At 57.4% G+C, this 20,877-nt stretch overlaps 2 protein-coding genes across 2 annotated transcripts; one reads left to right on the top strand and one right to left on the bottom strand.

Moving 5' to 3' along the window:
* Window positions 1-1,822: 1,822 nt before the first annotated feature.
* MAP3K10 (mitogen-activated protein kinase kinase kinase 10) lies at window positions 1,823-17,596 on the top strand. The gene is given in 11 exon segments (XM_041744744.1): window positions 1,823-2,504; window positions 6,207-6,387; window positions 9,507-9,655; window positions 10,090-10,265; window positions 11,050-11,296; window positions 12,921-13,037; window positions 14,849-15,020; window positions 15,114-15,226; window positions 15,587-15,886; window positions 15,889-16,230; window positions 16,992-17,596. Coding segments are annotated over 11 exon segments (2,805 nt in total). The 3' UTR covers window positions 17,318-17,596.
* Window positions 17,597-17,799: 203 nt separating this feature from the next.
* TTC9B (tetratricopeptide repeat domain 9B) lies at window positions 17,800-20,164 on the bottom strand. Its single transcript, XM_041744746.1, has 3 exons — window positions 19,683-20,164; window positions 18,958-19,140; window positions 17,800-18,016 (listed from the first exon to the last, which is right to left on the bottom strand). The coding sequence occupies exons 1-3, from the start codon at window positions 20,095-20,097 to the stop codon at window positions 17,907-17,909; spliced, it is 708 nt and encodes a 235-aa protein (XP_041600680.1). The 5' UTR covers window positions 20,098-20,164; the 3' UTR covers window positions 17,800-17,906.
* Between the last annotated feature and the right edge of the window lie 713 nt (window positions 20,165-20,877).

Raw genomic sequence — 20,877 nt, 5'->3', positions numbered from 1 at the left:
ATGCATGTATCACGGCCGAATCGCCTATACTCGGAATAAGGGGGGACTCCGTCTTCCAACAAGCATTCTTAGGACATAGGTCCTAAGTTTCCCTGACCTGTAGCCAGACCAGGTACCCACTTCCCTCTCAGAGCGGAACCACCTCCCAGGAGCCAGGGTGGGGTTAAGGGTAGGGGGTTAGTTCTCTGGAGCCTGGAACCAGAGCCCATCATAGCTCCTCTCTTCTCTCCTCCTTCCAGACCTCTCGACCGCTCAGGAGAAACAGCGTGAAAAGGCCCAGAATTTTGCCACTTCCAGGCTTTCAGATCTTGAACCAGTCACTGAACCTCTGCAGGACTCAGTTTCCTCATTCTTGAAATGGGAAAGCAGTGTTTTGTTTTGAAATCATGTTTAATTTTAAAAGTCTGCCTTTGACTCTTGCTTTGCCATTTATGTATCTGTGACCTTGGACCAGGTGGACTTTGCTTCTCAAGGCGGCATCTGTAAAATGGGGTCTTTGCGAGAATTTAATGCCCCGCGTGCAAAGCACTTAGCACAAGATGTGCATCAAGCCCCAATAAATTGAAGTTCCTGTTCTGGGAGGGCGGGGAAATCTCGAGGGTCCGAGTTTTGACGGCTGAGGCAGAAGAACCCAGTGCTGGTGGGGAAAGACATGGCTGTGATTTCCCGACCGACAGGAAGCACATCCTGACAGCCGGGTCTGCCCCGCTGAGGCCTGGGCTTCAGCCGGACCCCCTAGCTTGCAAGAGCCACCAACCCCCTTCCAGCGTTTGGGGCCGCCTCCCGCCGCGCGGGTCCGAGGACGGACTACATTTCCCGGCGTGCACCTCGGGTCGGAACCCCGAGGGGCCGACCCGCTAAGGGGACCTGTCCCAGCCGCGCTGAGGCTGGAGGCAGTAACCATCACTCAGGCAGCTCCTCCATTTCGCTTTGCGAAGCCAGTCAGCCACCGTCAACCCCACCTTGAGCCGCGGACCCGCAGGGTCTGTGAGGAGCGCTTGGTCCCCTCCTTTCCTCCTCCAGGCGTCCGGCCCACCGGGTCCCAGGGTCCGAGGCCAGGCTTATCTCCCCGGGAGGAATCCTTCGGCCCCGAGGGGTCCTCACTGCGGCCCGAGGCTGGCAGCCGGGCCCCGAGGGCTAGGGGACAGCCTAGAGGCCGCGCAGCTGGAGACTACAACTCCCAGGCGGCACCGCGGCGGCAGCGGCGGCGGCGGCGGCGATCACGTCACTCAGGCACCGCCGGCGGCCCCGGGAAGCGGCGCGGGCGGGGGCAGGGCTGGGGCCGACCGGGAGGCCGGTGCTGAGGATGGGGGCTGCCCGGCCGCCCCGCGCGTGAGAAGGCCGAGGGGCGCGCCACCCCGTTCCGGGGCGGGCGCCCCCCGGGCCCTGCCACCCCCACCCCGCCCGGCTGTCGTGGCCCGGGATGCGGAGCCGGGGGCCGCCGGTGGAGCTGCGCGGGGTGAGAGGCGCGGGGAAGGGGGCTGCCTGCTTCCCTCACCCTCGTCCCCCACCGGCGGGCCCCGGCAGGAATTCGGGAGCCGCGCGGCCCGGCCCTCTTAGCGCCCTGACGTTTGGGGGGCACAGGTGAACCCGCCGCCCTACCCGCCCCCCGCCCCCCCCGGGCAGCTGAATCAGAGGGGACGACCCTGCCCTCTTAAGGAGGCTTTTTGTTGCTCCTGCGGAGGGCCCCCCGAGCCATGGCCACCAGGAGCCCCCTAGAACCTGCAGGGACTGCCCCCCATCCTGGCCGCCGGGGCCCGCCCTCTGTATCCCGCGGGCAGCCAGTGTGAAGCGGCCTCCCGCAGCCCCCGGCCCCTCCCCCATGGAGGAGGAGGAGGGGGGGACGGCCAAGGAGTGGGGCACGACCCCCACGGGGCCCGTCTGGACCGCGGTGTTCGACTACGAGGCGGCGGGCGATGAGGAGCTGACCCTGCGGAGGGGCGACCGCGTCCAGGTGCTTTCCCAGGACTGTGCGGTGTCGGGCGACGAGGGCTGGTGGACCGGGCAGCTACCCAGCGGCCGTGTGGGCGTCTTCCCCAGCAACTACGTAGCCCCCGGCGCTCCCGCCGCGCCCGCGGGCCTCCAGCTGCCCCAGGAGATCCCCTTCCACGAGCTGCAGCTAGAGGAGATCATCGGTGTAGGGGGCTTTGGCAAGGTCTACCGGGCCCTATGGCGCGGCGAGGAGGTGGCTGTCAAGGCCGCCCGGCTGGACCCTGAGCGGGACCCGGCAGTGACAGCAGAGCAGGTGCGCCAGGAGGCCCGGCTCTTCGGAGCCCTGAAGCACCCCAACATCATTGCCCTCAGAGGCGCCTGCCTCAGCCCCCCACACCTCTGCCTGGTGATGGAGTATGCCAGGGGGGGCGCACTGAGCAGGGTGCTGGCAGGCCGCCGGGTGCCCCCTCATGTGCTGGTCAACTGGGCTGTGCAGGTGGCCCGGGGCATGAACTACCTACACAATGATGCCCCCGTGCCCATCATCCACCGGGACCTCAAGTCCATCAACAGTAAGTGGTGTCCTCCCCCCAAAAAATTTGCTTCCACAGAATCTTGTGAGGTCAGGCATAGGTGGCGGGAAATGGGGACACCAGAAGACGCTGTCTAGGGCAAGAAGGGGCAGCAGTATGCCTCCAGGCCAAGTGAGGCAGCCTTGCCCATTAAGGGAGGAAAAGGAGGCTCAGAAAGGTTGAGGGACCACCTATCCCCGAGACTACAGAGTCATAGCTCAATAAATATGTACCCATAACACTGTGACAGGCTCTGCACTCCTAGCATGAACAGCACAGATGCAGGGCCTGCCCTCATCAGTCCCTGATGCCAGCGTCCACCAGGCAGAGTCAGAAAGAACCTAGCCTGGAGCAGGATTTCTCAGCCTTGGCACTATTTACATTTGGGTCCGGATGATCGTAGGAGGAGGCTGTCCTGTGTGGCTTCTACCGACCAGATGCCATTAGCATCTCCCACCTCCATCCCCAATTATAACCGAAACTTGTCTCCAGACATTGCCAAATGTCCTCTGGGTAGAGGGGGTAAAGCCGCCCCCACTTGAGAACCACTTCTTGGAGTCCTCCCAGGCCTCTCCTCCTGCTAGCTGAGGCAAAGTGGAGGTGAGAGAGGAGCAAAAGGGACTTGCTTTACGTAAAAATCTTCCAGGCTGCCTGGCTTACCACAGGCTCTCAAAAGTTGGTTGGCTGGTTGACTGGGAACTGGGGCCAGGTAGAAGGGAAAGGGTCCCCCAGGACCCACATCTAGATCAAGGAGCTTCTCGTGATGTTAGCATATATTAATTGAGCACTTATTTGCCCTTACGGTACTCCCAAATTAAAGATTTCATTCTTTCCCCCACGTATTTCCCTAGCGCCTGTTGTGTGCCACACTCTGTCCCAGGTCCTAACTACATAATATACAAGGGAAAAATCCTGGCTCTCCCTTCCTTCCTCTGCCCCACCTCACTCCCTTTCATTTTTACATTTATGTATTCATTCTTTCTTTTATTATTTGGTGTTTCCTGGAGCAAGTCATATGGTAAGGAGAGAGATCAACAGTGAATGGAGCCAGCACTTGCCCTCACCTGAAATTTAAGGATTTCCCCTTTGCCCTCACATTTGGTCTCTCACCTCTCATCTATTTCTGATTCCTGTCAATTCTGCATCTTGACATTTGTTGGAATCCATCCCGCTATTTTTGCAATTTTGTTGCTCTGCTCCCACCACCGCCACCAACTACAAGCCCCTGGAGCAGACAGGTGAGCCTTCCTTACCTTCCAGGCCTTGCATTTGTACACTAACAGATCTGCCATGTGCTCCAGGTGTGCCAAGCGCTGTGCCAGGGCTGGAATTGAGCAAGAGGCACAGATGGTTCCTGCCTTCCCTCATGCTCTGAAATGCTGGGCAAATGGAGGCAGGACAGGCAGCATGCTCCTTTGAGGGCTGAGGTGCCTTCCTGGCCCTTTCTCACCCCTGCTGATTCACAGCCTGAAGGTGGGGTAAAAAGCATTACACACCATGCCCCCAGGTTTTCCTGCAGCCAGTGCCACCTGGACACAGGGTGGTTGGGGCTTTTTAGGCCAGAGCTTCCTGTTCAGTCAATGGGGCAACCGTATGCCTGGGACAGGTCACAGGGCCCCCGCAGCACAGCTTCCTCCATCTTTCTCTAATGAGCCCTTCACCTGGTGTCACTCATACACTGGTTCACTCAACCAATATTTCTTAAGCAGAATTAAGTAACCAAGGCCCTGTCTCAAGCTCTGGGATTACAGAAGTGAACCAGGCAAGATCTCCCCATATGGAAATTACAGTCTAGTAAACGGAAGTAGATGATTGATATTTAGATAGGTAGGTAGATAGATGACAGAGTTTCCAGAGAGTATTGGGGGCTCTGAAGGGAACAAAATAGATCAAAGATGAGGCGGAAGGAGCTTTTTCAATCAGATGGTCAGGGGAGGCAATACTGGAGCAGAGACTCGAACAAAGAGGACCCGGCCTTACAAAGGTTTGGACAGGGCGAAGGTCCTGAGGTAGGAATGAGCAGGCCTTGTTGAAGAAAAAGTGAGGAGACCAGAGGGGTTGGAAGAGGAGGAATGAGGCAGCAGTAGGAGATGAGGTCAGAAACATAGGCAGGGCCCAGATCATGGTGCTCAGATCATAGGGGCTATGTGAGGATTTGGGGTACCCCACAAACGAGAGGTAGGGACCCAAGAAGGGAGGAATGGAGTCACATGCTAGAGAGTCAGGGAAGGCCTCTGGGCTGTGATGATAGTAGCATCACCTCACTGTTATGACTGGAGAAGCAGCAGAAGGAATGGTCAAAGATCCAGGTGGAGAAGTAAGTGCCAGTTATGGCAACATTACACACCAATAATAATAGCTAACATTTTGTAAGGACGTACTGTTGCTTCTGGCCATAAATCCTTCCTACAGTCCTCTAAGGTAAATAATACTATCATCTCTATTTAACAGAGGAGAAATCTTAGTGATAAGAAGAATACATTAACGAGGTTATTCAGTTAATAACTAAGTGGCAGAGCTGGGATTCAAACCAAGGCAGGACACTGTACACCTTGGAGCCTCTGTTTGATAGAAGCTGATAAAATATCAGCAGTTAAGACATTGGGCTCTCATGACGGATCTAGATCAGGTCTTTGCCCCACAGTTTTCTAGCTGCAGGATCTTGACCAAGGGACTTCTCTCTGAGCCTCAGTTTGTCCGTTGATAAAATAGGCTGCTTTCTAGTTAATTCATGTGAAGGGCTGAGCACAATGCTTGCCATTTAATAGGCTGCTGATAAACACCAGCCATGATTATAACTGTTGTTAGTAATAATCCCAGACAGCAAGTTGGGAGCACAATATGCTTGGGTGATATATCCGTCAGATTTGTCACAGTAATGCTGTGGAACAAGCCACCCCTAAAAGGCAGTGTCTTAAAACTTGATGTCATTGATTATGGCTCACACACATACTGGAGGGTAAGCTGTTTTAGGCTGGGTCCAGCCAGAAAGGCTTTACTCCCAAGTATCTCCCCTCTACCTTGGACCAGCAGGCTAGCTCGAGTATGGTCTCCTGGTGGTGGCAGAAACACAAGAGGGCAGGTAGACATGTGAGGCCTCTTAAGGCCTCGGCTTGGAGCTGGCCTCCTGTCCCTTCTGCCTCATTCTGTTGTCTGTTGACCAAAGCAAGTCATATGGCCAACCCTAAGTAAAGGAGGGGGAAATACGCTCTGCCTCCTTCGAGGAAAGAAGTGCAAAGTCAAGTGGCAAAGAGTGTGATGATGCAGAAAGGAATAGAACTGGGGCCCCAAATGCAGTTTGCCACGGGGTGACAAGGACAAAGGAGAGCCACATTCATACCTTGTGGTCGTGGTCAGTCCCCACTGCTGGGGTGGCTGGGAAATGAAGCCTCTAGGAGAACCAAGGCTTTGGCTACCAACCTTTCAGTGAGCTCCCTAGAGCCCAGGTTGGAGTCATGAGGGTAGCAAACCGAGGGGAGGCCCCTCCCCCTTCCTGGGGTGGGGGCGGGTGTCAGGGGCAAGGCAGGGATTAGACCACATGGAAGGATTCCTAGTGTATCAGACAAGGAAAGGAGCTGCTGCAGAGGGGGACACCTAGAGGTGGGGAAGAGAACAAGTAGGTTCCAGCTGAGCCAGGGGCCAGGACACTTGGGTCTGCAGCGTGGAAGGTTTAAGGTGACCCACCTTTCTTCCTCCCCACAGTCCTTATTCTGGAGGCCATCGAGAACCACAACCTCGCAGACACGGTGCTCAAGATCACAGACTTCGGCCTCGCCCGTGAGTGGCACAAGACCACCAAAATGAGCGCTGCGGGGACTTATGCCTGGATGGCTCCAGAGGTTATCCGTCTCTCCCTCTTCTCCAAAAGCAGTGACGTCTGGAGGTGCTGATGGGGGGAGTTGGGGAGTCCTGGATGTGGGGGAGGGGCGAAGGAGGGGGTCAGAGTAGAAGGGATGGCCTCCCACTAAAGCTAGGATCCGGGCCTGGCAAAGGGGCTCACTGGCAAGGTCAGGCTATCAAAGCACCAAAGCAGGTGTCTGCTCTGCTTGCTAAAGTGGCAGCTGAGAAGGACTTGGATCTGAATGGAAAATTCCAAAGATGTAGAGATAGAGTGTCAGCACCAGGGCCCTCAGACACCACCCAGCACACCGCCCCACTTGTCAGCAGGAAACTGAGGCGTTTGGAGGCAGCCATTTGGTCATCTATCTGTCCATCCATCTGTCCATCCATCCATCCGGCCATCTGTCCATCCGTCCGTCTGCACTGGGTGCTAGGGATACAGCAGGAAATAAAAGTAAACACGTTTCCTGCCCACAGGGATAGTAAATCAGCAAACGCTGGAAAGCTGGGAAAATAGCTGGGTTTAAGTTAAAAAGTCATAGAACAATTTTCAAAAGATAGTGAGCTAATCCCCTGAGGGCAGGAGGATGACTTTAGGGAAGGCCTTTCTGGGAAGTGATACTTGAGCTAAATTTTGGCTGACAGGATGGAGCCCGCCATGCAAAGTTTGCGGGGAGAACTTCCCACGCAGAGGGGATAGTGCCCACAAAGGAGGCACCAATGTGAGAATGAGTTTGGTCCGTTCCAGATACAACTCCAAGGCTCATGTGGCTGGAGCAGAGCAGGCCAAGGAGAAAGGTGGTAGGAAATGACAGAAGAGAGAGCCGGATGAGGGACCGGATCCCAGGCTTTATTCTAAGTGCAGTGGAAACCCATTAGCCGCACTTACAACTGGCATGATCTGGTTGAGCGTTGCAAGGCTCCCCCGGCTGTAGGATGGAGAATGGATTGTAGGGGACAGGAGTGGGGGTGGGAAGCCAGTGAGGAGGCCGTTGCCATCACTAGTGAGGTTTGATGGTAGCCGCAGAAACTTCAACCCCCCACCTCCTACTGGGAGAGAGCCAAACCCAGGTCAGGCCCCAGCTGAAGCTCCAGATGGACCAAGCAGCAGTCATGGCTGTGGGGCAGACAGCTCAGACAGGAAGTCTCCATTAGAGCAGCACAGCCCTTGGGGGAAAGTTCTGACTGGCTTTACATCAGGCATTCATTTGTGGCACCAAACATTTAACAGAGCCATAGCTCAGTGGCAAGGAGCAGAAAACCCCAAATGAAAACAAACTAAAGTTTCTGCTCTCATGTAAAGCCGAGGACTGCTGTGATGGCCACAGTGACAGGAATTCAGGTTCCTATGTCAGGATTCCTCGACGGTGGTGTCCTTGACATCAGCCAAGATGTGTGGTACTGCCCTGTACTTCTCAGGGCACCATGGTCCCCAACCACCAAACATCATAGCACTCCCCAGTCATTGTGACAATCCCAACATCCCCAGAGGTCTCCAGTGATGGGGGGTGCGGTGGGGAGTGGTTCACACCATGTCCAAGTGAAAGCCACTATCATTTTCCTCCACCTTGTGTGGCCTCCATTCCCTAGTTCACTTCATCATTCCACATGGCTGCTTGAGCTCCAGCTTTTTAAAAAAGATTTTATTTATTTGACAGAGAAAGAGCACACAAGCAGGGGGAGCAGCAGAGGGAGAGGGAGAAAGAAAAGCAGGCTCCACTGAGCAGGGAGCCTGATGCCAGGCTCAATTCCAGGACCCTGGGTTCATGACCCAAGCCGAAAGCAGGCGCTTAACTGACTGAGCCCCCTAGGCGCCCCTTGAGCTCTAGCTTTTATGTCCACATCACAACCAGTTAGGAAGGAAAAAAAAGGAAAAGACACCCCTTCTCTCTAAGGATCATACCCTGGGCTGAAGGCAGGCGCTAACTTCCTGGAAGTTAGCTGCAGATTGCACATCCTCCTCCATCCCACTGGCCGAAACCATCGCCATATGGGCTTCCTTAGCTGCAAAGGAAGATGGGAAATTACTCCATACAGCATGTGCTGCCCGGCTCAGATTCTCCAGTGCTGGCCCTGAGAAGGGAGGCCACAGCTGTAGGACAGCAGGGGTTGTGTCAATCTTGTTCCAGTGCCCAGAACGATGCCCGGCACACAGCAGATGTTTCTAAGTATATGTCAAATGGGTGCACGTGCAGATGTGGGGGAGCCCAGGGACCTGCTGCATGCCGGGCACTGCACAAAATGGTCGTTAGGCTCCCGAAGGAGTTCAGTTCACTGGAGAAGATGGACCCGCAGGTGACTGTAACAGAGTGGTGCACACCCAGGTTTTGTGTATCCAGGAAGGACACTGCCATGGGTGTCAAGCAGGCCTGAGTCCAAGTGTGGACTGAGGCCTGTCCACTAACTAGCTGTGTGACCTTCAGGCAGACAACTTAACCTCTCTGAGCCTGCACCTGCTCGCCGGATAAAACGGGGGTCATACCAATGCCTTCTGCCTTGCAGGGCTGTTGTGAGGATTACTGAGAGCGCCTAGCACAGTGCTGGCCTGGAGTAAGTGCTTTATAAATGTTAAATAGTGTTAACTTGGTTTTAGAGGTAAGTGCCGAGGATTCGAGGATCCGGGGGAACTCAGAGGAGGGGCCTCTAACTTAGCTTTGGAGACTATGGAGTCAAGGAAAGCTTCCTGGCAGAGAGGGCACCTGAATTCTGACTTAAAGGACAGTTACACACAGGGAAGAATGTTCTTGACAGAGGGAAGAGCATGTGTAAGGTTAAGAGGTTAAGAACAGGGATAGTTTAACTTGTTCAGTGTGGCTCCAAGCTGAAGCCGGGCTCGGTAAGGGGGGGCGAGAGCACTTAGAGGCAGGGTCATCGGAAGTCAGGGCTAAGGAATGTGGCTTTGCCCCACAGGAGCAGGGGACACACCTAGGGTTTTCAGGCAGGGGTGAGAGAAGAGAGCAAAGGCAAGACGTCAGAGAGAGAAAACCAGCCCCACAACATTTGTGTGAGATCAGGCCAGCAGATGTCTTATCTATCCTGTTCATTGGCCAGGGCAGGATGTTGGGGTGAGGGAGGCCCACCATGGGACCGGAGGCAGGGCTGGGGTGTAGGTGAGGATTGGGGTGGGCTGCAGCATCACCCCTCCCTCTTCCCCACCCGCAGCTTCGGGGTGCTGCTCTGGGAGCTGCTGACGGGTGAGGTCCCCTACCGTGAAATCGACGCCTTGGCCGTGGCATACGGCGTGGCTATGAACAAGCTGACGCTGCCCATCCCCTCTACGTGCCCCGAGCCCTTTGCCCGCCTACTGGAGGGTGAGCCAGGGCCCCGTGGAGATAGGCTCTGCTCGGGTGGCAGGGGCCCTCGGGCCAGACCTCATCCATCCCAGTGGGTCCCGGAGTAAGGGTCGGCAACCATCAGACCACAGTCCACCCCTCTACAACTGGTTCCACGGCCCCCAAACTTCTGTTCTGGCCCACAGCTCTTGGGGGCAACCTGCTAGCCTTCACTGGCCCCAGGATTCCTCCCTGATCCTTGATTCTGCCACAAGTGAGGGAGCAGTTCCCCAGGTTTGTCTCCCAGAGTTTCACTGAGCGAAATGTTGCCAGGGATTTGGTTTCGAATCCCTTCCCCTCAGCTCCATGGAAGTTGTTTGTCCACAGTCCCCTGAAATCCTGCCTTTCACAGAGCATGGCCCCTGACTTCTCCACTTCCACTGCTGTCCTCCCGCCCCCACCCCCATCCCCAGAATGCTGGGACCCAGACCCCCACGGGCGGCCAGATTTCGGCAGCATCTTGAAGCAGCTTGAAGTCATCGAACAGTCAGCCCTGTTCCAGATGCCCCTGGAGTCCTTCCATTCGCTGCAGGAAGACTGGAAGCTGGAGATTCAGCACATGTTCGATGACCTCCGGACCAAAGAGAAGGTGAAGGCCAGGATGAAGCGAGATCCTGCTTGCTTTTTTTTTTTTTTTTAAGATTTTATTTATTTATTCATGAGAGACAGGAAGAGAGAGATTGAGAGGCAGAGACACAGGCAGAGGGAGAAGCAGGCTCCATGCAGGGAGCCTGATGTGGGACTCGATCCTCGGACCCCAGGATCACGCCCTGGGCCGAAGGCAGGCCCTTTTGAAGAGATTTTAGAGATCCTGCTTTTTGATGTGCTTTCGCCTTCCCTGGGGCAGAGTCCCTTCGCCTGAGCTTCAGTCTTTGGGTTCCTGCAGGGTGGGGGCGGGGGCTTTTTGCATTTTAAGAAAAGCCAGCATGTTGCTGGATGCATAAGAAAAGGTACCCTGCACTGAGGTTCTTACCTGTGAATCTGAGGCTGGGAGTGGTTTTAAAATGTAACAGCGAAAGTGGGAGGGAGGGAGGAGAGAAGAAGTTGCAGGAAAAAAGATCTGAAATGTGTAAATAGTTGAAGTTCGATGATGAGTGCACTGGGTGCACTGTTCTGTCTCTGCTTTTGTGGATGCTTGAGGTTTTCTAAATTGGAGAGCCAAAAAAAATTTAAAAATCAGAGGGGAAAAATAAAGCCACCCCTTTGTGCTAAAACAAAATAGCCCCATGTCCTGGCACCCAGCTTGGCTGGTAAAGAGGGAGTCAGACTGTGACCCCAGTTTGCCCCATCTCGGGCTGCGCTTGTGCTGTGCCTCCACCGGGTCCACCCCCGGGGGTCTGGCCCTCGCACCCAGCCGCCCATCTCCTCCCCAGGAGCTCCGGAGCCGGGAGGAGGAGCTGTTGCGGGCCGCCCAGGAGCAGCGCTTCCAGGAGGAGCAGCTGCGGCGGCGGGAGCAGGAGCTGGCGGAGCGGGAGATGGACATCGTGGAGCGGGAGCTGCACCTGCTCATGTGCCAGATGAGCCAGGAGAAGCCCAGGGTCCGCAAACGCAAGGGCAACTTCAAGCGTAGCCGCCTGCTCAAGCTGCGGGAAGGTGGCAGCCACATCAGCCTCCCCTCCGGTACCACCCACATCCCTGGAGCACCGTACCGCCCCCCACCCCAGAGGCTGCTGGGAGCAGTCCTAACACAGGCTTTACCTCTTTCAGTTTTTAAACTTTTTTTCTTGCTACATATATCACACATGCGGAAAAGGACCAGAAAACAATACAGCCTAATGAGTTTGTATAATCACCCCCATGAAAGCATAGAGAACCTACAGCCACCCCAGATGCCCTCCTCACAGTCCTTCTAGACACAACCCCCTGCCACACGCTCAGCCCACAATGGCAAGAGTAACCTCTATTTTTGACTTTCAGGGCATTCACCTTTCTACTTTATTGCTTCTTCTTTTACCTATTTTCTTATCTTTTAGCCTGCCGCTTTCCCCCCTTGCCAATAATTTGTTGAGGAATTACATCATTTATTCCGCGGCATCTCCTGCAACAGGAGTGGATGTTGCTGCTCGCATCCCCCTGGCATCACCCCTCCATCCCTCTGAATTTCCTATAAATTGGAAAGTTAAACCATGTGAAATTGCTAATGTTCAGCCCTTTCTGACCTACAGAAACAAGCTTCACGTGGGTCAACCCACTAGGTAGATGTCAGGGCTAGGTAGATATCAGGTTCAGGTTCAGGTTTGGTCTCTGGTTTTCCCAAAGCCGGCTTCCTAGGCGCTGTTACAGTGCTCACCTGCCATAAGGCACGTAATGTCTGCTTGGACTCTCTCTCAGGGACATTACAAGCCATAGCGCAACGCCCAGAACAGCACTGGCCAGCAGAAATCTAATGCAAGTCACACGGCTAATTTTTAAATCTCCTCGTAGCCACCTTAAAAATGAGAAAGAAACAGGTGAAATTGATTTTAACAGTATATTTTATTTAGCCCAGTATATCCAAAATGTTACGGTGTCACACACAATCAAAACAAGAAAAAATGGTTAGTGAGGGATTTTCACTTTCTTTTTTCACACTCAAACTTTGAAACCCAGTGTACGTGGTACAGTTACAGCACATCACAGTCCAACCACTAAGTTTTTGTCAAAAATACTTGACCTGCGTTTGGATTTCATGAAATGTACTGTTGAGAAAGTTAGATTCACCAAAAAAGAAAAAGATTCACATACCCAAGTCGTTCTAAATGTAAATGTTTTCAATAACCAAACTGAGTATCTGTTTTTAAGTTTAAATTTTGATTCATTGCAACCACACAGATAATGTTTAAACTCCCCAGTGCCTCAGCTATAGTGCCACATGGCAAGTGCTCAGTGGCCACAGGTGGCTAATGGTCACCACGTTGGACACTTAGGTCTAGATCCGTAGTCAATCCTTAGTTATCCAGGGACCCAATTAGGATCTTTCCTCTCAACCTGGGCATATGCCAGCGGTCTCTGGAGGGCTCGTCACAGTTAGATGGCTGTGCTTCACTCCGGAGTGGCCAATTCAGAAGGCCTAAGAGTGAGCACTCCCCCTGCTCCCGCCTCTGCCCCAGAGGTCTCCAGGTGAAGAGTTTGAGAACCGCTGTGTTAAGGAATGCAGAACCATGGCGAGGCCCATCCTAGCATTCCTTCTAGCCTCCTACAACAGGAGCTTCTCTTTGGTTACCCTCAGAGACATTTGCTCAGGGAAGTTTCTTCCTTTTCACAGGCTTCGAGCATAAGATCACAGTCCAGGCCTCTCCAACCCTGGACAAGCGGAAAGGATCCGACGGGGCCAGCCCCCCCGCGAGCCCCAGCATCATCCCCCGGCTGAGGGCCATTCGCCGTGAGTACCTCCCCAGGCCCTGAGCGGTCAGTTGTCAACCACCTTCTCTGGGCACATGCCATGCACTGAGCCAGAACAACAGGGTCCCCTCCCTGATTCACAGGGGAAACTCAATAAACATGCGAACAAGTCAGTGAGCAGGACAATTTCCTATAGTGATAAGCACTATAAAGGAAAACAGGGAAGGGAATAAAAGCAAAATTGCTTTTACATCAGGAAGGCCTGTGCGAGGAGCTGGGGTTTGAGCAGGGGCCAGCACGGTGAAGAGGGGTGAGGAGGGCCAACACCTGAGGGAAGTATGGCCCTGCCAGAGAGAACAGCAAGGGCCAAGGCCCGTGTGTCTGGCCTGGCGGCCAACTTGAATGGAATGAATGGGAGGGAGCAAGGTGTGGAGCAAGGGTTCCATGAGGGCCAGATCTTGCTGGGCCTTGAGAGCCAGGATAAGGAATTGGATTTGACTCTAAATGTGGAAGGGGCTATGAGCCCCAGAAGGCTGTGATCCAGGCAGGAATGTGGTCAGACTTGCCTTGTCCTTCTGGCTGCTGGGAGGAGTATGGATTGTAGGAGGCAGGAATGATGGCTGAAGGTGGGGGAGACGATGGAGGCTGCACCCGAGTGGGGCCGTAGTCGGGAGATGGCTACTTTTGGGGCTACGTGGCAGAGGTGTAGCCAGCGTGGTCTGTGGATGAGCAGGATCCAAGACCAAGTCCCTAAGCTCCTCTGCCCCCCTCACCCCTGGCTTCACCCCATGCCCCACCCCCTCATGTCTCTGTTAGGGCACCTGTTTGTACCAGCCCCGGAAGTCATTCTCCTGGGGACCCCCAGACAGTCTCCATACAGTGGTAGGCCATACTAGTGTCAGGCTACGTTCAAAGCCTGGAAGAGAGAGCAGCAGACTCTCCAGGGAACAAACTCTGCCAAAGCTTGAGGCTTGAAGCGCAAGCAGCCAAGCAGGCCAGAAAAGGGACTGAAGGGAACAGAGTACCAGGCAAAGGGAACAGCCTATGCAAAGGCATGGAGGAGTGAAGATACCCACGTAGGAACTGATAGACATGGACTCCCAACCAAGGCACTCAGTGCCCTGTGCCTGCCCACCCAGACTCCATCTCCTTGCTCTCCTCCTTTCCTCCCTGCCTCCACACCAGCCCTACTGGCCCCCTGGCTGCTCTGAACAGTTCAGGCATGGCCCGCCACAGGGCCTTGGCATATGCTATTCCCTCTGCCTGAAATGCTCTTCTCTCTTGGATCCACTTGACTTCCCGCCTCCCCTCCTTCACATCATTGTCAAACGTGAGGCCTTCCCAAACTCTCAACCTCCTTTCCTGCTCTATCTTCCCTATAGCACTTTTCACCTTCTAATCCCTACACAAATTACTCATCTCATAGGATTCTTGCGGGTCATCTGTCTTCACACCTAAAATGTAAACTCCTGAGGGCAGGGGGTTCTATTGGCTTTACCCACTGCTGTCTCCTCAGCATGTCCCACAGGGCTTGCAGAGAGCAGGTGCTCAGCAGACACATGGGACTGAATAGACAGTTGAAGGGCTTGGGTGAGGAGTGATGGGGACTGAGGCTGAGGGCAGGCAGGGAAGCACATGAAGAGCCTCGAATGCCAGGCTGAGGAGCTGGGACTTTGTCCTGACAGCAGTGGGGAGCTATGGGAGGACTTACTGCAGGGAAGGGTCATGTTGGAAGTAGAGTCCAGGGTCCCTTGGACTAGCTGGTGGAGGGTGGATCCAAGAGTGAGGTGGAGAGCCCGGCAGGGACAGACTGCCCAAGAGCCAGTAACCAAGTGGCTTCTCTTGGCCCAGTGACTCCTGTGGATGGTGGTGGCAGCAGCAGTGGCAGCAGCAGTGGCGGCAGTGGGACATGGGGCCGCAGCGGGCCCCCAAAGAAGGAAGAACTGGTTGGAGGCAAGAAGAAGGGCCGCACATGGGGACCCAGCTCCACCCTGCAGAAGGAGCGGGCTGGAGGGGAGGAGAGGTACTGGCCCTGGTAGCCCACCCCTGGCCCTGCACCTGACCCCAGGCCCTGGCAGCCAGAAGGCCTACCCCTCATCTCTGGTGCCCCCTGCAGGCTGAAGGCCCTGGGGGAAGGAAGCAAACAGTGGTCATCAAGTGCCCCCAACCTGGGCAAATCCCCCAAACACACACCGATAGCCCCAGGCTTCGCCAGCCTCAACGAGATGGGTAAGAGGGTGAGGGTGCCTTTAAAATGGAGAGGGTGGGGCATCGGAGGGAAACCGAATCCAAGACCAAGAGGTACCACCCTGCCCGGTTGGGAGGAGGAAGCCAATTTCACTAGACCAGTGCATCCGCAACATTCCCAGAAAGGGGAGCAGCCCTGGGTGTTGGGTCATCCCCCACCCCCGTGGGGGTGGGCAAGAGCTTCTCGGGGAGAAAGATTGGAGAACCATGTTTGGTGGGGCTTGGCGGCCTCCCTGCCTGTAGGGTCTTTCGAGGCAGCCTCTGGCCACCAAGTCCCGGGGACAGGGGAGCATGGGGGGAGGGCTGCAAGGGAGGCGAGTGACGGCCCTCTCCCGGTTGCAGAGGAGTTCGCGGAGGCGGACGGAGGCAGCGTGCCGCCCTCCCCCTACACCACCCCGTCCTACCTCACCGTGCCGCTGCCGCCGGAGCCCTCCCCGGGGGCGCCCACGCCCCTGTCCCGGCTGGGCCACGGCGGCCGGCGGCGCTGCGAGCTGGCTCTGCTGGGCTGCGCCACGCTGCTGGGCGCCGTGGGCCTGGGCGCCGACGTGGCCGAGGCGCGGGCGGCGGACGGCGAGGAGCAGCGGCGCTGGCTGGACGGCCTCTTCCCCCGCGCCGGCCGCTTCCCGCGGGGCCTCAGCCCGCCTGGCCGCCTGGCCGCCGCGACGACGCGGCCCCCGGCCCGGGCCTGGCGCCCTCGGCCACCCTCGTGTCGCTGTCGTCCGTGTCCGACTGCAACTCCACGCGTTCGCTGCTGCGCTCCGACAGCGACGAGGCCGCGCCGGCCGCGCCCTCCCCGCCGCCCTCCCCGCCCGGCACCAACCCCCTGGTGGACCTGGAGCTGGAGACCTTCAAGAAAGACCCCCGCCAGTCGCTCACCCCCACCCACGTCACGGCCGCGCGCGCAGTGAGCCGCGGGCACCGGCGGACGCCGTCGGACGGGGCGCTGGGGCAGCGGGGGGCGCCCGAGCCCGCGGCTCCCCGCCCTGGTGAGTGAGGCGCCCCGCACCCAGGGTGCAGAAGACCCCCCTCCCCCCCGCCCCCACCAGGTCCCAGCCCAGCGGCCACCCCCTAAGTTCCAGGGCGGCCTCCTGCTTAGCGGGGGAGGAAGGGTCCCCGGCCCTGCAGTCCTCACTCCCCGGGGCATTGTGGGTCCCCAGGTGACTGAGCCCTGGATGCCGCAGAGGTGGCAAACCGCAGTGCCTCCGGGGGCCAGGAGGGTGACATTGGTGGCAACCGTAACAACTATAGGGAACACTCACGTGCTAGACGCTGTTCCCTGTGCATTTGTTACGAGAGACAAAGACCAGTAGGACAGGTGTTCACTACCTATTACCAGGCACTGTGCAACTTTTTCTTACAATTATTGTTTTGTTTAACTCTGGCCTGTGGAATGAGCTGCCGTCCTGCCATTCAGAGGTAGTGCTGTGCCTCGGGGGTCTCCTTAGGCCTGTGTGCATGCACCCAGTCCCTCAGAGGGTTGTGAGGGATGAGGGCTTTATCTAGAGGGGCGATAAGGGGACAGGCTGCTAAGTTAAGGAGTATGCTTGGAGTCGCTCCAGGATGAGTGAGTGATTAGGAGTGGTGGGGGACCTGGGTAGAGGTCCTGCCCCTGCTGAAAAGTGGGCCCAACAAGATGAGCAGATATTTCACAAAAAGTCAGAAATTCCAATTCTCATGTAAAGGTCCTAGCTTTTAAATGCCACCCTCTGGCCCACCCCATTGACCTCATCTGATCCTCTCTTACCAGGCCCTCCTCGAGACCCCTTGGACTTTCCCCGCCTGCCCGACCCCCAGACCCTGTTCCCGACCCACCGTCGGCCCCCCGAGTTCCCTGGCCGCCCTACCACCCTGACTTTCGCCCCAAGACCCCGGCCGGCTGCCAGCCGCCCCCGCCTGGACCCCTGGAAACTGGTCTCCTTTGGCCGGACACTGAGCATCTCGCCTCCCAGCAGGCCGGACACCCCAGAGAGCCCTGGACCCCCCGGCATGCAGCCCACGCTGCTTGACATGGACATGGAGGGGCAGAGCCAGGACAGCACAGTGCCCCTGTGCGGGACCCATGGCTCCCGTTGAAGCCTGCCCTCCACCGCCCGCCTGGGCAGCCATGAATGTAGCGCCCCAGGCCCCGCCCCAGCCTGCCATGCCACAAGGCGGGGGAGGCCCTGGGCAGGATACTCACTATTTATTGGGGAAGGGGGGAGGGGGTCACTTAATTTATTCCTTTGTACCCCAGAGGGTGGGGCCCTGTGCCCATCCTGCAGTATGGGGGGAGGGTGGGCAGGGATACTCAGGGACAGGGCATCATAGGGATTTGGCACAAAATGCAGCATTAAAGGTAACCCCTGCCCCCTACCGCTCTTGGCTGTGTCTTTCCCCAGTCCAGGGCCCTGATCCTAGACCATCCCCAGTAAGGCACTAACCCCCCCGCCCCATCCTCCACCACCTCCCTGAGCCTCTGAGTTTCTGAGATCCAGAGGGTGAAGCCCAGGCAATATGGGCTTTTTTTCCCTCCCTAGTTCCCTCCCTAGTCCCCACAAGAACATCACACAAAGAGGTTACGGTCACCAGTGACAAGGGCTTTACCAGCAAACACATAAGTCAGGGGAAGTTAGTTACACACTGAGGTGGGAGTAGGGGGAGGGAAAGTCCCCCTAGGTTGGCCTTAGCCAACGACATCTCGAGTCCCGGCCCCGGCCCGACTGTCTTCCTGCTGGAGGCTGCAACGGTGCATCTTCAGCTGAGTCAGCTGGATGTAGCGGAGGACATTGGTGTCTGTGGGGAAGGGGGGCATGGCATTATCTAAATTTATTTATTTAAATGCCACCCTCTGGCCCACCCCATTGACCTCATCTGATCCTCTCTTACCAGGCCCTCCTCGAGACCCCGTGGGCTTTCCCCACCTGCCCGACCCCCAGACCAGGAGTCCTGGGGCAGCGGGTGACATCTGCACCACTTCAGCTCACACCTCGATGTACCCAGCCTTCAGCGGCTCCCCCGCGCAGCTGCTCTCCCCAAAGTCCCAGCCACCACAAGCAGAATGGGGGCATTTCACACCTCCATACTTTTGCTTTCACTGTGCCCTCTGCCAGGAGCGCCTCTGCTCAGAGACTTCTGTCATCCTCCTGCCCACCTTCCAGTAACACCTGCAAGGAGTCTGTGCCCTCTAAACCTCTCACCAGGAAAGCTAATGTGGTCTCTGCTCCCGAAGCCCCGTGTCCTGTACCTGTTGTACTCCCTTGTCATTGGTTCTCAATACAAGACTATTGTGTCTGCGCCCCCCACACACACCCAGACTATGAAGTCCTAGAGGGCAAGCAACAGGCCTCCCCCCACCCCTGCCCCTGCGAGTTTCTCATCATTGTCCACCCTGGAGTCAGCCTCCCAGAAGTGCTCAACAAGCCGTGAGTGGGTGAATGGGTTAGTGAGTGGATGAATGAGAATGGGGGAGGGGGGTGGAGGTGGGGGAGGGGGGTGGAGATGGGGGGGTGAGTGGGAGGCATCTTTGAGTCAATGACTAAATAGAGGGCAGGTGGTTGGGTGAATGTCAGAGAAACTTGGGTGAGGGGATGGGTGAAGGAATGGCGGGTGAGGAGCAGGTGGTTGGAGAGGTAGGTGCTGGGGAGGCGGCACTGTACTCCGTTGAGGCAGCTCTGCCCTGATCCTCCCTTGTTTCCTGGCTTCCTCTGCTCTAGCCCCTTTCCCTGCCCCCTCACCTGTGGGCTCCCGGCTGCGGGCCTCCTGCAGGTAGCGCAGCGCGCGAGCATAGTCGCCCAGGTGGTAGAAGGCAATGCCGGCGCGGTAGGTGGCCTTGAAGTTGCCCTGCTGCTTCTCCAGGACCTTGAGACAGTACTCGCGCACCCGCTCGTAGTTCACCAGCTCCGACTGCAGCAGGCAGGCTGCGGGGACACCGGACCGGTGCTCGCAGAGCCTGGCGCCACCCCCAGACTTCACCTGACTGCTGGGAGCCGGGCCTTAGCGCTGCAGGTACCCCCAACCCTTTCCCGTGGCTGAGCGGGGCTAGGGCACTGCCCAGGGCCGCCAATCTTCTGACGGATCAGGATAGGAGCCATCTGCGCCGCCGCTAGAGGGCGCGAAAACACAGACAAGCGCTCCCGGGCGGTTAGCTGGGAAGTTTCTGCCGGGGAGTACTAAAGGCAATCTCAGGTGAGGGATGGGGCGCTGAATCGCTAATCCAGGGTAAGATTTTTCTCACCTGGAGATTGCCAGGTGACAGCCCAAAGCCCATTTCTTGCATCCCAGCCCTCCCATCCCTGTGTGCCTCTACACCCCCAACCCTTGATTAGCTCTGGGGTCTCCCTTCACAGACCCCAGGTCTGCTCCCTTCAAGCCTCCAGCCCCCCGCCCAAGGCTTCATGATTGCCCATCACTCCCCACCCCTCCGCGTATGCACCCTCTGCGCCCCCCGACGGCCCCATACCGGTGAGAGAGTCATAACATTCCACCTCCGTGTTCTCCACCAGGCGCCGCTGCTCCTCGCTGAGGCGGGCCGGCCCGGGGCTGCCGGCGGGCCCGGGGGCGGGGGCGGGCAGGCCTCCAGGGCGGGCCCCCTGAGCCGCCTTCAGCTGCAGCAGTGCCCGGTGATACTTGCCGATGGCTTCCCGGAACTTCTTCTCTCGGTAGCAGCGCTGGCCCTCCGCCTTGAACGCCACGGCGGCCCGCAGGCTGCTGTCGAGCGCCGCGCCCAGGCCCCCCGACGGCTCTGGGGCAGGGCTGGGCCGGGCCGAGCCATGGCGGGGGCCCGGGCCCGGCGGGGAGAGGGCGGGAGGCGGGCGCGGCGGAGGCTCCGGGGCAGCGCTGAGCATCAGCACCGGGGACAGCGCGCCGCGCTGCATTGTGGGAAACTCCTGCGGCCGCCGCTGCAGCTACCGCATCGCCCCCCGCGGGGCCGGTCCCCACCCTTTCTCCGCCCCCGCACCTCCGGCTGCCGACTCCGCCTGCCCCCTATGGGTGTAGAGAAACCCCTCCGGACTTTCCCGTTCTATCCTCCAAATGGGCCCCGGCCCTAGCTCTCCGGGGCTCGCCCTCCTTCCCACTCCCCTACTTCCCACCCTCCTGCCTGCTCTCCTCCCCCATGCCAAAGCTCCCAAAGCTTTCTGGAAGGAAAAGACAAGTCTGGGGGAAAGAGCCGGAAGATAGGGACCTCGTGGAAGGCTGGTTTGCAGACCCATAGGCGTTTCATATATTTAGATAAGAGCGTATGGGGTTGGGCTGCCCAGACTCAATTCCCTGCTTCTATTACTCACTAGTTGTAGTACTTGGACAAATCGCCCAGATTACCTGGAACTCTCACCTCCTCAGTACCATAGTCAATGACAGCAACCGGAAACTCATCTGTTTATCTATGCAGCAAATATTCACTTATATATTTTTTTCTGTGCCCAGCTCTGGCCGGGGTGATGCCGGGAAAGGCAGGGACTGAGAGAGCCTCAGCCCCTAGTCCAGCGGGGAGACAGACCAGTGACCAGGCCGTGACAGCCCCGAGGGGGCCAGCCTGGGAAGCTCAGGCAAAGCGGCTGGGGTCGGTGGGGAAGGTACAGGCAGTGGGTCGAGCCCTGCATGGCGGAGGCGCAACAGGCTGTGGGGGCCCAGCAGAGGTGCCTGCCCTAGACTGG

Source organism: Vulpes lagopus, chromosome 2 (assembly GCF_018345385.1).
Source record: "Vulpes lagopus strain Blue_001 chromosome 2, ASM1834538v1, whole genome shotgun sequence".
Taxonomy (NCBI): domain Eukaryota; kingdom Metazoa; phylum Chordata; class Mammalia; order Carnivora; family Canidae; genus Vulpes; species Vulpes lagopus.
Note: the sequence above shows the minus strand (reverse complement) of the source record. Positions and strands in the feature narration are given on the sequence as shown.

What these genes read in the sequence shown, in the direction of transcription:
- TTC9B (XM_041744746.1), bottom strand. Translation starts at nt 20,097, where the DNA reads ATGCAGCGCGGCGCGCTGTCCCCGGTGCTGATGCTCAGCGCTGCCCCG. An exon ending in ATGTTATGACTCTCTCACCG is followed by an intron (nt 19,141 to 19,682) that starts GTATGGGGCCGT and finishes GTGTCCCCGCAG; the next exon opens with CCTGCCTGCTGCAGTCGGAG. An exon ending in CCGCAGCCGGGAGCCCACAG is followed by an intron (nt 18,017 to 18,957) that starts GTGAGGGGGCAG and finishes CCTTCCCCACAG; the next exon opens with ACACCAATGTCCTCCGCTAC.